The 14,512-nt window shown below is 42.6% G+C and overlaps 1 protein-coding gene across 1 annotated transcript in view; it reads left to right on the forward strand.

Moving 5' to 3' along the window:
* Window positions 1–2,968: 2,968 nt before the first annotated feature.
* The window catches only part of LOC126175492 (phosphoserine aminotransferase-like), a 73,461-nt gene continuing 61,917 nt past the window's right edge, over window positions 2,969–14,512 (forward strand). Inside the window, 1 exon segment of the mRNA XM_049922314.1 lies at window positions 2,969–3,056. Within this exon segment, the coding sequence (XP_049778271.1) occupies window positions 2,969–3,056 (88 nt within the window).

Consider the following 14,512-nt stretch of genomic DNA (forward strand, 5'->3'; position numbering starts at 1 on the left):
GGTGGAGAGGGCGAAAGGGCGTTGGGGGGGGGGGGGGGGCGTGCATCACATCAATAATATAATTTGCTCTCGTACTGCATTTATGTACTGGTGGCGGGAGAAATGACTGTCTGTATGCATGCGTACGCACCGTTGTGCCTACTTCACTCTTATGAGAAACACGCACTGCCTTTTGGAATACAGGTTCCCTAAATTTACCCAACAGAGCTTCGCGGGAAGTAGGTCGCGTTTCTCCCAAAATTACTCATTTGTGCCCCGAGCATCTCTATTACGGTTTCACTTAGGCTATACCAACCTCTTACGATCCTAGTAGCGAGTCTTTGAATTATTTTGATATCTGACATCACGTCTACTTGATTATGAAACAGTAGAATTGGTCGCATTAGCGTCTTGAATACCATTTATTTTACGAAAGTATTTGATTTTCCCAGAAACCTTCTAACAAATCAGAGTTCTCCACTAACCTTGCCAAATGCTGATTTAGGGCCGTAGTCTATTTCATATCGCTTATTATCACTCCTAAATATACCCTAAGACAAAAAAAAAACTACGTACCGCGAAGGAGTTAACCAAATTGTTCACAAACTGACAGAAAACGCAAAATTGTAAACTCTGAATCCCGATGGGTCAATGTGTAACGTTTCAACGCAGTTTCACCGCGCAGCTAGGGAGTATACTAAACATGAGACATGCGCATAAAATCTTTACGAATTTCATTCCATGATTCAGAAAATAACGTTCTTGTGAAACACAACTATCTCTTTACACTCATGAAGTAACAAGTGTTATTGACAGCGGATGTCAAATTGATTCAATATTTCTAGATTTCTAGAAGGCTTTCGACACCGTTCCTCACAAGCTCTTCTAACCAAACTGCGTGCCTATGGAATATCGCCTCAGTTGTGCGACGGGATTCATGATTTCCTGTCAGAAAGGTCACAGTTCGTAGTAATAGACGGAAAGTTATCGAGTAAAACAGAAGTAGTATCCGGCGTTCCCCAAGGAAGTGTCATAAGCCCTCTATTGTTCCTGATCTATATTAACGATATAGGAAACAAACTGAGTAGCCGTCTCAGATTATTTGCAGATAATGCTGTCATTTACCGTCTTGTAAAGTCATCAGATGATGAAAACGATAAATAAGATATCTGTATGGTGCGAAAAGTGGAAATTTACTCTGAATAAAGAAAAGTGTGAAGTTATTCACATGAGTACTAAAAGAAATCAGCTAAATTTCGATTACGCGATAAGTCACAAAATCTGAAGGCTGTAAATTCAGATAAATACTTAGGGATTACAATTACAAATAACCTAAATTGGAACGATCACATAGATAATATTGTGGGTAGAGCAAACCAAAGACTGCGATTCATTGGCAGAACACATAGAAGGTGCAACAGGTCTACTGAAGAGACTGCTTACACCACGCTTGTCCGCCCTATTCTGGAGTACTGCTGTGCGGTGTGGGATCCGCGTCAGGTGGGACTGACAGCTGACATCGAAAGAGTACCAAGAAAGGCAACTCGTTTCGTATTATCGCGAAATAGGAGAGATAGTGTCACAGACATGATACTTGAATTGGAGTGGCAATCGTTAAAACAAAGGCGTTTTTCGTTGCGACGGGATCTTCTCACGAAATTTCAATAACCATCCTCCGATTGCGAAAGCATTCTGTTGGCACCCACCTACATAGGGAGAACTGATCATCACGATAAAATAAGAGAAATCAGGGTCGCGCAGAAAAATTCAAGGGCTCTTTTTCCCCTTGTGCCGTTCGAGAGTGGAACGGTAGAGAGACAGCATGAAGGTGGTTCACTGAACCCTCTGCCAGGCACTTTATTGTGAATAGCAGAGTAATCACGTAGACGTAGATGTACTCAGCTGAACAGTAAAAGTGCCTCGCAGACAGGCGTGGAACACTACACGCAGAAGTGCGTATTTGAGAGACGAAGTGCAGCTGGGCTCAAAGAAATCGGTTGGAGTAATCGACGAAACGTTCGACATTTGAAGAGGAGCGATGCCACAATTCTAAGATACTGTTAGGAATGAGTGTACGATGGAAGAACACAGCGTCAAGAACGAAGCGGTGTCGTACAGAGGAGAGAGAACGTGAGAACTGAACAATCGTCAGGCGCTCAGAGAGCCAGCGTCATCATTATCATCTGTGCGGCGTGCAGCTGGTGTTTCAGTACCGACATATCTTCTGTACGAGAATTTCACTAATAGAACGGACTTCGTTACAGTGGACGGCAAATATTCTACAGAGACGAAAGTAATTCTGAGGCGCAATAGGATCTCTAACCCTAACTGGTGAGTATACTTCCTTTATACATAGACCTTTAACGACCTCTGGTACAAGTACTTACAACTTTTTGAATTCGCACCTCACTGCCTTCTAGACACGTAACAAGGAGTGAAAGTGGTAAGCATTCTTACCGCTGAGCGACCCTGGATGTAGTATTGTTAAGTAGAAAGTCAACAATAACTTGTTCTGCAAGTCTGAAACGATTGAAATCAGTGCATTCCAAAGTGAGGCAGTAACTCTATGCTCAGTTCTACGTTTATTTTGGTATGAATTATTCATTTCCAGTGCGTGCTGAAGTATTTAGACAATTAGCTTATGCTTTGCACACCTCATAAAGAAGAGCGGACAATTGTTCCTTTTCGAACTAAGAGTTCTCTTTCTAATGAAATTGACGATTGTAATTATGTTTTATTGATTCACTAAAGAGTGTTTTCTTAAGTGTTCGGTACAATTTCGTTCTCAAAATATCGGGTAAGATGTTACACTGTTATAATCATAGATGAGTCACCAAAAGTTAGGTTACAAACGATTTCAGTGAAGAATGTGAACATCTGTCTTAAATTTACTACTTGAAACACCATCGAAAATTTATTAGTTTAATGCCAGTGTTTATTGAAGGGATTATTTCTTTCTTAACGGATCCATTTTGCTGTAGGAGCAATCATGGTTCTCAACAGATGTCTGACGGAGGAGGAAATCTTAGAGGAACTGAAAGAAATTACAGACAAGGTGGCTGATGATTCAGAAGAAGGTGAGGATGCAAATGACTGCCTTCCATTTCAGCTACGCCCATCCGCATCATCGTCCAGTGGAGTCCAATTGCCATCTGGCAGCAATTGAGCCATACTGAACTCTTCAGACGTCGAAGACTCAGACGTGAAACTGACGCTCTTGCAAGTGAAATATTCTCATGGTGCATAGTTTTAGACTACACTCCTGGAAATGGAAAAAAGAACACATTGACACCGGTGTGTCAGACCCACCATACTTGCTCCGGACACTGCGAGAGGGCTGTACAAGCAATGATCACACGCACGGCACAGCGGACACACCAGGAACCGCGGTGTTGGCCGTCGAATGGCGCTAGCTGCGCAGCATTTGTGCACCGCCGCCGTCAGTGTCAGCCAGTTTGCCGTGGCATACGGAGCTCCATCGCAGTCTTTAACACTGGTAGCATGCCGCGACAGCGTGGACGTGAACCGTATGTGCAGTTGACGGACTTTGAGCGAGGGCGTATAGTGAGCATGCGGGAGGTCGGGTGGACGTACCGCCGAATTACTCAACACGTGGGACGTGAGGTCTCCACAGTACATCGATGTTGTCGCCAGTGGTCGGCGGAAGGTGCACGTGCCCGTCGACCTGGGACCGGACCGCAGCGACGCACGGATGCACGCTAAGACCGTAGGATCCTACGCAGTGCCGTAGGGGACCGCACCGCCACTTCCCAGCAAATTAGGGACACTGTTGCTCCTGGGGTATCGGCGAGGACCATTCGCAACCGTCTCCATGAAGCTGGGCTACGGTCCCGCACACCGTTAGGCCGTCTTCCGCTCACGCCCCAACATCGTGCAGCCCGCCTCCAGTGGTGTCGCGACAGGCGTGAATGGGGGGACGAATGGAGACGTGTCGTCTTCAGCGATGAGAGCCGCTTCTGCCTTGGTGCCAATGATGGTCGTATGTGTGTTTGGTGCCGTGCAGGTGAGCGCCACAATCAGGACTGCATACGACCGAGGCACACAGGGCCAACACCCGGCTTCATGGTGTGGGGAGCGATCTCCTACACTGGCCGTACACCACTGGTGATCGTCGAGGGGACACTGAATAGTGCACGGTACATCCAAGCCGTCATCGAACCCATCGTTCTAACATTCCTAGACCGGCAAGGGAACTTGCTGTTCCAACAGGACAATGCACGTCCGCATGTATCCCGTGCCACCCAACGTGCTCTAGAAGGTGTCAGTCAACTACCCTGGCCAGCAAGATCTCCGGATCTGTCCCCCATTGAGCATGTTTGGGACTGGATGAAGCGTCGTCTCACGCGGTCTGCACGTCCAGCATGAACGCTGGTCCAACTGAGGCGCCAGGTGGAAATGGCATGGCAAGCCGTTCCACAGGACTACATCCAGCATCTCTACGATCGTCTCCATGGGAGAATAGCAGCCTGCATTGCTGCGAAAGGTGGATATACACTGTACTAGTGCCGACATTGTGCATGCTCTGTTGCCTGTGTCTATGTGCCTGTGGTTCTGTCAGTGTGATCATGTGATGTATCTGACCCCAGGAATGTGTCAATAAAGTTTCCCCTTCCTGGGACAATGAATTCACGGTGTTCTTATTTCAATTTCCAGCAGTGTATATTGAAGTAATGACAGAAACTTTTATAACATTAGAGTTGCACATGTGATACCTGTAAAACATTTCATAAAAATGTTGAGATATTTAGATCTAAATGATAATTGAGTAACGCCAAAAAAGGTGATATTGGTTAATAGGCGGCTCACAGAAAAACGGGCTGAGTTCACGGCGCACCTCGACCTCTGTACACAAACAACGCCGTTTGCAGTGGCGTCGGGCACATTCGGCTTGGAAACTCACTCACTGGATCAGAACTGTCTTCACTGATGACAGTGATGAGTCCCGCTTCGAACTGATCCCCTACAACCATCGAAGATGTGGCCGGAGGGGCTCCAGGACCAGTAGGGGGGGGGGGGGGCTACCAACCTGACTGTCACCGGGCTTATGGCGCAACGACCACGAGTGATGGTCTGGGGTGGCATTTCATTTCAAAGCACAACACCTTTGCATGCCATCCGCACAGCATCGTTACAGCACAACGATACTTCAACGTCATTCTGCGTCCCGGTTTGTTGTCCTTCCTGGAATGCTGTCCAGGGCTTACATTTCAGAAAGATATTGACTATCCTCACACAGAGAGAGTTTCCACTGCTTGTTTTTGTGCTTGCCAAACACTACCTTGGCCAGAAAGGTCCACGGATCTCTTCCCAATTGAGAATGTTTGTAACTCGCCAGTTGGACATAATTTGCCCCGATAGCCCTCAGGAGGACTTACAACAACTCTATCAATCAATCCTAAGGTGAATAACCGTTTGCATAGGGGCCAAAGGTGGATCAACGCGCTATAAAATTGCTCAATCTGTGAAGCTCTTACTCGTGCATAAATCATCCATTTTTCCTAAAACTGTTATCATCTATTTTTCTATACTTGTACATCTCATTCACCGATTTCCGTCCCATTCAGATAATTATTCTTTGGCGATGCTTTTTTTCCCTTAAGAGTGCATTTGTACGATGTAAGGTACTGAAAATGTTCGCTACCACTGTGTTATGATTAACCTGAAATACTGTTATTTCACATTCATGACAAGACGTTAGGGTTACATTTTCTTGATTTTTTTTAAATGTGTGGCATCCTCTAGCGTCGTAAGTATACTTAACAGAGAACATTGGTGATACTGGATGTCATATAATATTCTAATGTAAGTATTTTTATCACATGTTATACGAATATTATGAAATAATATATTACTTATATTTTATTTCATAAATAAAGCTATAAATCTTACAAAACTTTATTCACATACATATACAAAACAGTAATACAACTAAATTGGAATCAAAATAAATAGCTCAGAAATCTACATCAGAACAGTCATTGTACTGTGAGAATAACCGTTTGTTAAATGTTATAAACTTACTGTAAGAAAAAAAAACAGAAGTAACCAACGAAACGGAATTTTACTCATAATTATGATTTGGCCTGTGCAAAGGTACGAAGCAGTGCTAACACAGATCTACAGAGTGTTTTCTGCAATCTGTTGGGGAACGTTTTTGTTTCTTGGAAGTATTGCAATGGGCACATGTTCGAAAAACAGCACTCTTTGCCTGCTGATGATGCCCTATATTCGCTAGACGAATTGGATTGGTTACAATTGTTTGGCCGTCAGGACTGACTGTATCTGTTCTTTCCTTTTCCAATCTGAATTAGTGGGCCTTTTTTGATTCGTGCAGAGAAGGAACCAATAATTTCAGTTGCTAACTGTGATCTGTATTTCAAGTAACTCAGAGGTTTTGTGCCAGACATACATTTACCGACTGTATATGTTGTTGTTTTTTTGGGGAAGGAGACCAGACAGCGAGGTCATCGGTCTCATCGGATTAGGGAAGGACGGGAAAGGAAGACGGCCGTGCCCTTTGAAAGGAACCATCCCGGCATTTGCCTGGAGCGATTTAGGGAAATCACGGAAAACCTAAATCAGGATGGCCGGACGCGGGATTGAACCGTCGTCCTCCCGAATGCGAGTCCAGTGTCTAACCACTGCGCCACCTTGCTCGGTATACCGACTGTATACATATGTATGTTTCCTTCAGTGCAAGAATAACATAACTTTAGCCACTATCATCGGGTTTCCATGAAATGTTGCAGGTAGACAGCAGCTCATAAAAACGGTCCACCCCTTCCATATATAAGTTGTAATCCCTCTTCGATTCTGGGCAAGGAAGGCTTATCCTGACACCCCTGTTATTTGTTCTCAGAACAAAGCATTTAGATTTAGTTTTATGAATGGTGCTCGTTACAGTAACACGCTTCTTTTCCCTGTCATCCCATTTCGCTACTCCTATATCTCCAACAATAACTATATCACATTCTCCCATTTTCAGAGTTATGTCAGCAGTTAATTCATCTGCAGGAAAGAACTTTCGTGTTTGACTGTGGCACAAGCAAACAAGTTTTTTCATAGCAAACGTTTCCTCATTGCAACATTCGAAAAAAATTATCGAAGAACAAGCAGCACCCTAGTCCTTCATAAGAAACTGGAAGATTTTTGTGAGACGTTCACCTAAGGACCTATTACTGTTCCCTCCTTCGTCTTTGCCCTCATACACTGACATTCCTAGACAGTACGTGAAGTCACCTATATCTTAAAATGTCTTTTAATTGGTTTAGTTGGCATATACTGTTTGAAAGAACTTTTTCCATTGAATCCCACCATAAATTCATCAGCCGGCGAATACCAGGCAGAGTGGAACATTTTCTTGAGAACAGTGGTGGCATGATCCAACATAGGTATAATCTTGTACAATCAGTGGAAACCAATATCACCTTATTTGGCGTTACTCAATTATCATTTAGATCTAAATATCTCAACATTTTAATGAAATGTTTTACAGGTATCACATGAGCAACTCTAATGTTATAAAAGTTTCTGACAGTACTTCAATATAGTCTAAAACTATGCACCATGAGAATATTTCACTTGCAAGAGCGTCAGTTTCACGTCTGAGTCTTCGACGTCTGAAGAATTCAGTATGGCTCAATTGCTGCCAGATGACAATTGGACTCCACTGGACGATGATGCGGATGGGCGTAGCTGAAATGGAAGGCAGTCATTTACATCCTCGCCTTCTTTTGAATCATCAGCCATCTCGTCTGTAATTTCTTTTAGCTCCTCTAAGATTTCCTCCTCCGTCAGACATCTGTTGAGAACCATGATTACTCCTACAGCAAAATGGAACCGTTAAGAAAGAAATAATCCCTTCAATAAACACTGGCATTAAACTAATAAATTTTCGATGGTTTTTCAAGTAGTAAATTTAAAACAGGTGTTCACATTCTTCACTGAAATCGTTTGTAACCTAACGTTTGGTGACTCATCTATGATTATAGCAGTGTAGCATCTTACCCGATATTTTGAGAACGAAATTGTACCCAACACTTAAGAAAACACTCTTTATTGAATTAATAAAACATAATTACAATCGACAATTTCATTAGAAAGAGAACTCTTAGTTCGAAAATGAACAGTTGACCGCTCTTCTTTATGGGGTGTGCAATGCATAAGCTAATTGTCTAAATACTTCAGCACGCACTGAAAATGGATAATTCGTACCAAAATAAACGTAGAACTGAGCATAGAGTTACTGCCTCACTTTGGAATGCACTGATTTCAATCGTTTCAGACTTGCAGAACAAGTTATTGTTGACTTTCTACTTATCTAAACAATACTACATCCAGGGTCGCTCAACGGTAAGAATGCTTACCACTTTCACTCCTTGTTACGTGTCTAGAAGGCAGTGAGGTGCGAATTCAAAAAGTTGTAAGTACTTCTACCAGAGGTCGTTAAAGGTCTGCGTATAAAGGAAGTATACTCACCAGTTAGGGTTAGAGATCCTATTGCGCATCAGAATTACTTTCGTCTCTGTAGAATATTTGCCGTCCACTGTAACGAAGTCCGTTCTATTAGTGAAATTCTCGTACAGAAGATATACCAGCTTGCAGTATCTTGCTTAGTAGTCTACGATGTAGTACAGTATCCAACGCCCTTCGGAAATTGATAAGTGCTGAATTTACTTCCTCGCCTGCAACTATTGTTTCCAAAATGAGGTGTGTGAATAAAGCAAAGAGTGAAACTCCCTGCCAGATTAAAACTGTGTGCTGGACCGAGACTCGAACTCGGGACCTTTGCCTTTCGCGGGCAAGTGCTCTACCAACTGAGCTACCCAAGCACGACTCACGCCCCATTCTCACAGCTAAGCTATGTCTCCGCAATATCCTTTCTTCCAGGAGTGCTAGTTCTGCAAGGTTCGCAGGAGAGCTTCTATGAAGTTTGGAAGATAGGAGGCGAGGTACTGGCGGAATTAAGGCTGTGAGAACGGGGCGTGAGTCGTGCGTGGGTAGCTCAGTTGGTAGAGCACTTGCCCGCTAAAGGCAAAGTCCCGAGTTCGAGTCTCGGTCCGGCACACAGTTTTAATCTGCCAGGAAGTTTCATATGAGCGCACACTCGGCTGCAGAGTGAAATATCTCATTCTGAAAACAAAGTGTGTTTCACATGTGTGGTTTTTATCCGAGTCTATGCAATCCTTAAAAAAAAGTTTGCTTCTGTCCGGGAACACTGTAATGTTTGAGTTTAGAATATGCTCTAGGATCCTGCAACGGACGGACGTTAGCGATATTGGTCTGTGATCCAGTGCACCTGATACATTATCGTTTTGGAAACGTGGGACAATGACACTTTTCTCCAGTCACAGGGGACTATTCTCTACCCATCCGGTTCAAAATGGCTCTGAGCACTATGCGACTTAACTTCTGAGGTCATCAGTCGCCTAGAACTTAGAACTAATTAAACCTAACTAATCTAAGGACATCACACACATCAATGCCCGAGGCAGGATTCGAACCTGGGCTATAGCGCCCAGAACCGCACGGCCACTCCGGCCATCCGGTTCTCGATAAATAGACTGACAGAAAAAATCAAAACACCAAAAAGTAGTTAATCTAGATAATTAAATTTCGGGAATACATTTATCTAGATGACATATTTAAGAGATTAACATTGCAAGATCACAGCTTACATCAGGAAACGTAAGACCTCCACCCTGCAATCCAATCAGTTTGACATCACTAAAGTAGCAAACGGTGGTGGTTTGGGGTCGTGGAATGAACGCTACAGCGCGTCTGGCTCCGAGTTGCCCTTGAAGCAACCGATTTGTTACAGTTCATTGCGTGCCTGTGGTGCGAATTGCTCTCCAACTGGTGCTGAAGATCTGCAGATTCCGGAAGATGTGATAGGGCCATACGTGGAACACGATGGTCTTCCTTCCTGGTGGTGCCACATGGCAGTCGAGAACACAGTCTTCTTGCCATTGTACATTCTCATTACCGCCGCTGCCAGTACAGTTGCTAGATTGCTGCCAAGTATCTTTACAGTATCGCAGAAGGAACACCGAACTTCTGGTAGCCCTATTACACGACTTCGTTCAAACACATTGACATGCTGATAATAGTGCCTTTGTCGCCTTAAAGGCATTCTTGACTAGCATCAACCCACCGTGTCCAATTTCAAAGGTAACTGATGATCAGTGCAGTTACAGCGTATATTTAAAGGAAACCTGATTTGCATCGTCATAGTTGTGCTCCTAGTGCCAATCTCATGAGACTGGCCCGAAATGAGAATAGGCACCATCTTTCGGATGTAGAAACACACTTACTAACTTCAGTTGACGTCCAGCAACTCCTTCTTGGCGTTGCAATTTTTCTCCGTCGATGCATTTGCTAGGAAAGGAGCTAATTCCACGACGTATTCAATGGAAAATCTGTAATTCCTTAAAGGGCTGGTGCTTGTTCGCTTCAGTCTTCATTTTTTTCCTACTGGGCGAGCTGATTTCAATGTCTCTCATTTATAAGTCTTTGCAATGGTAGAAACGTCGCTTCACACTTCATAAGCGAAGAATCTGTTACTATTATTTTTTCATTACATAAAAGAAATGACTAAGAGAAAAAAGACAACGAAATCAATAGTTGATAAATTTCCACATATGAATTTACGAGACTGATATATAATGACATATATCAATTAATATAGAGGGTGAGTCACTAACTAATGCCACTCAGAGCAGCTCCGAAAGTATGATAGTAGCTGAAAAGTTTGTGGGACAAATGTTGCATGGGACAATGGGGCCCATAATATGACGTTGGTTTTTTGTTGATAGGTGGGGTCACTTCAGAGCTATGAAGGTCAACTTTTTTTTATTGGGTGCTATAGTTTCGTACTTATTTTCTGATAGCGGCTATCGAGACGAATCGAATTATGTGTAACAGTAACGTCTTTGAAGTACAAAGAAAGTTAAGAAATGTGGTATGACTGTCCATTTACAGGTGTTCGAAGTGATGACCATTGGTATCAATGCAGTGCTGCAAACTTCTTATCATGGATTGAGTGGTATTCTTTATCACATCGGCATTTATTGAAGCACATGCTCTGACAGTTCTCTCTTGCATATCTTCAGGTGTCGTTGGAACGTCTTTATAAACAATGTCTTTTACGAATCCCACAAGAAAAAATCTAGAGGCGTCAAGTCTGGCGAACGAACCGTCCACGACACATCTCCTCCGCGTCCAATCCAACGATTTGGGAATTGTCTCTGCAACTCATTTCTAGCCATCAGCGAAAACCGTACCGGACACCCATCGTGTTGATACCACATTCTGTTCCTCGTTCCTAAAGGTAATTCTTCCAATAACAGACCTAACGTGTCTTGCAGGAATGTGGTGTACTTCCTACCATTAAGATTTCCTTCGATGATATCGGGGCCTATAATGCTGTCCTCAAGAACCTCACACCACACATTCACCGACCACGGTTTCTGGTGTGCAGCTTGCCGCAACTAACATGGATTTTCAGTTTCCCAATAATGCATGTTACGCAAATTAACATTTACATGGTTCGTGAATGTAGCCTCGTTAGTACATAAAAACAAATTGATAAATGTGTCATCCCTCTGAATCTGAAGTTGAGCCCATCGGCAGAATTCAATGCGACGCATGCAATCCGTACCAGTTAATTCTTGGTGGAGACTAATATGCTAAGGATGATCTTTACGGCGATGCAGGACACGAACAACACTCCTCTGGCTCAAGCCAAATTCCCTTGCGATTTGACGCGAACTAACACAAGGATCTCGAACCGCAGTGGCAAGAGTACCCAATTCTTTTTCCTCGTTACTAACTTTCCTTTGCCGGAGATGTTTTCCGATGCATTAAAGATCCAGTTGTTGTCAATTTATCATACACATATTTAAATGTACGACGTGTAGGGTGAGTACGTTGAGGATATCTTTCAGCGTATAATTCTCTAATTGTCACGGAATTTCGTTGGAATTCTCCGTAAATGAGAAGCATATCCACTTGTTCTTCGAAGGAATACACATTCACATTCGCTTGATTCGACGATACTAGTCTTGCCATGGTGTCGTATCGCGAAACCGTCGAATGCTGATTACATGTCAACGGCACGTTAGATGGTTACGCTGTATTAGGCGAATAATTACTGTTTGCACGATATACGAGAGAGGATAGTCAGAGCAAGTGCTTCGATAAGTACCGATGTGATAAGGAATTCGACTCAATCCACGATAAGAAGATTGCAGCACTGCAGTGATTCCAATGGTAATCACTCCGAACACCTTCTGTAAATGGACGATAATACCACCTTTCTGACCTTCGTTGGCCTTCAAAGACCATACTGTTACACATCGTTGGATTCATCTCGATAGCCCTTATCAGAAAATAAGTGCCAAACTATAGCATCCCATTTAAGAAATCAAAGTTGACCTTCATATCTCTGAAGCGACCCCACCTAGCAACAAAAAACCAACATCATATTATGGCCCCCGTTGTCCAATGCAACATTCGTCCGACAAACTTTTCAGCTACTGTCATATTTTCGGAATTATTCTAGGTGGCAATAGTTAGAGACTCACCTTGTATAGCATTTGTCTGCAATAAACAGTATTAAATAGAAGACTATGCACAATTCCTCTGTCTCTGTTTTCAACTTACTATTCAACGTCTTGATATAGAAAAATAATTTTGCTAAACTTTTGTCTTTTCGAGAACGACAATTTTACAGCGAAGAGTTACTTTTTTTCCAAATATTTTTCTACGCAACCAAACTCTGTATAAAGCTATAAGATCGTTATCAAAAACGATTGGTAAAAACACAACCATAAAGAGATACTGTATTTACTAGATTAACTACTAGCAACCGTCATCAACCGGTCAACTGGTCGAGATGTAGGTTTCCATAAAAACGCATTATGCACTGTCTGAATCTTCCATGCTTTATTATGTCATGCATTACTATTTCTTCTCCGTATTTAGCATCCCGTTATTTTAGTCTTACGAACTGTTCAAGGTGTAAATGTTATGTCCATCGTCAGAGTTTTCATTGCTTATATATATGTTACATACGAGGAGTACTCGATTTGTAAATGAAAACCGCCTTTTCTTGATGCAGTGAAAGAAATAAAATACATTGCAGCAAGAAAGGGGTGTTTTTATTTACAAAACGAATATTTCTGTGCATGTTGTGGTTGATGGCCACCCAAACAAACTTGTATGAGGACTACGTTCCGCCTCCACCTAGCCTTACGATTTTATTTTAATTCTTCCATTTCCTTCGCTCCACGCTTGTGGTTTATTTGTGTTAGTCATTTCGTTCGCTCACTGAGTGCCCTCCTAACTACATTGATAAGTCGTGTATTAACTTTAGCTGATACTTCTTAAAACGGTTACATTATTAACCTGAGGCTCTAAACAAGTAAAAATAAGAGGTATTCACTGCCATAGTCTCTATGAGCGATAGTTATCAAGAGCAAGTAGCGTACACATCTCTCCAAAAGTTCCGCTAAACTTTGCGGTATTGATACAAGTTCAGAAGATAAAGTAGTTAGGGAAATATACCTGTGAAAGATATACTATCAGAAATTGTCGTTCAGCGTTATTCCGCTTCATCGATCGACGTGATGGAATGTTTCACTCCAGGGCTTTAGAATTTAGCACACAAGTTTACTGGTCATGGAAAAGTACCCATTTCAATTTGCTAGAATGGCTAGGGACATCAGAAGAAAAGAATACCTTAGGGCGGCTGCAGTTGAAATATCTTCACCAGCTAACAAAAGAAAGCGACTACAGAAGTTACGCGGAGCTGAAGAGACTAGCGGAAGTTCGTATTCGTTGGAAAATGGCTAGGGCAAAATACGCTACGGGTAGGCCAGAGCAAAAGAATATACACTGATTCGTAAGAGCAGGAATAATAATCTGCAGTAGCGTATAAACGAGTTTTCGAAATTCATCTACGATAGCATTTAAGATAAACAACCGAAGATGTGAGCATACTAGAAACAGGCATCGTTGTACAAGTTCGTAGTGTTCCACGGTCAGTGTAAATTTGAATATAATCATTTTGTTATTAGACCAAGTGTTCATGAAACATTGAGACAACTAAAATACGGAAGTTTCGACATTCCTTGCAGCGGTCCTCTTCAGGGCGACTGACTGATGGATTCTGCAGACTTTGACGTCTGGGTGATCAGACGACACAGCTCCTCGAACTCTCTATGTACGGGTAATTACTTATTTTTAATATAATGTAAATGTAAGAAAATCTTATATTCACCAACCAACTACGATCAATGGAAAATCTCAGATTTTCAGTGTATTAAAATCCCAACTTTCTTTTCTGCTGAAGATTCTACACAAAATCTTTCGCGACATTTAAAAACTTTATTTCATTGGCGCTGAAGAAGTACCGATCAGGTAACTGACAGACGTTAAATGTTCACCGTTCACAAACCAGAGGCATAACGAAACGCGATTTCATCTCTCCGGATAGCTATCCGCTTTGGAC

This window comes from Schistocerca cancellata, chromosome 3 (genome assembly GCF_023864275.1).
Source record: "Schistocerca cancellata isolate TAMUIC-IGC-003103 chromosome 3, iqSchCanc2.1, whole genome shotgun sequence".
Lineage (NCBI taxonomy): Eukaryota > Metazoa > Arthropoda > Insecta > Orthoptera > Acrididae > Schistocerca > Schistocerca cancellata.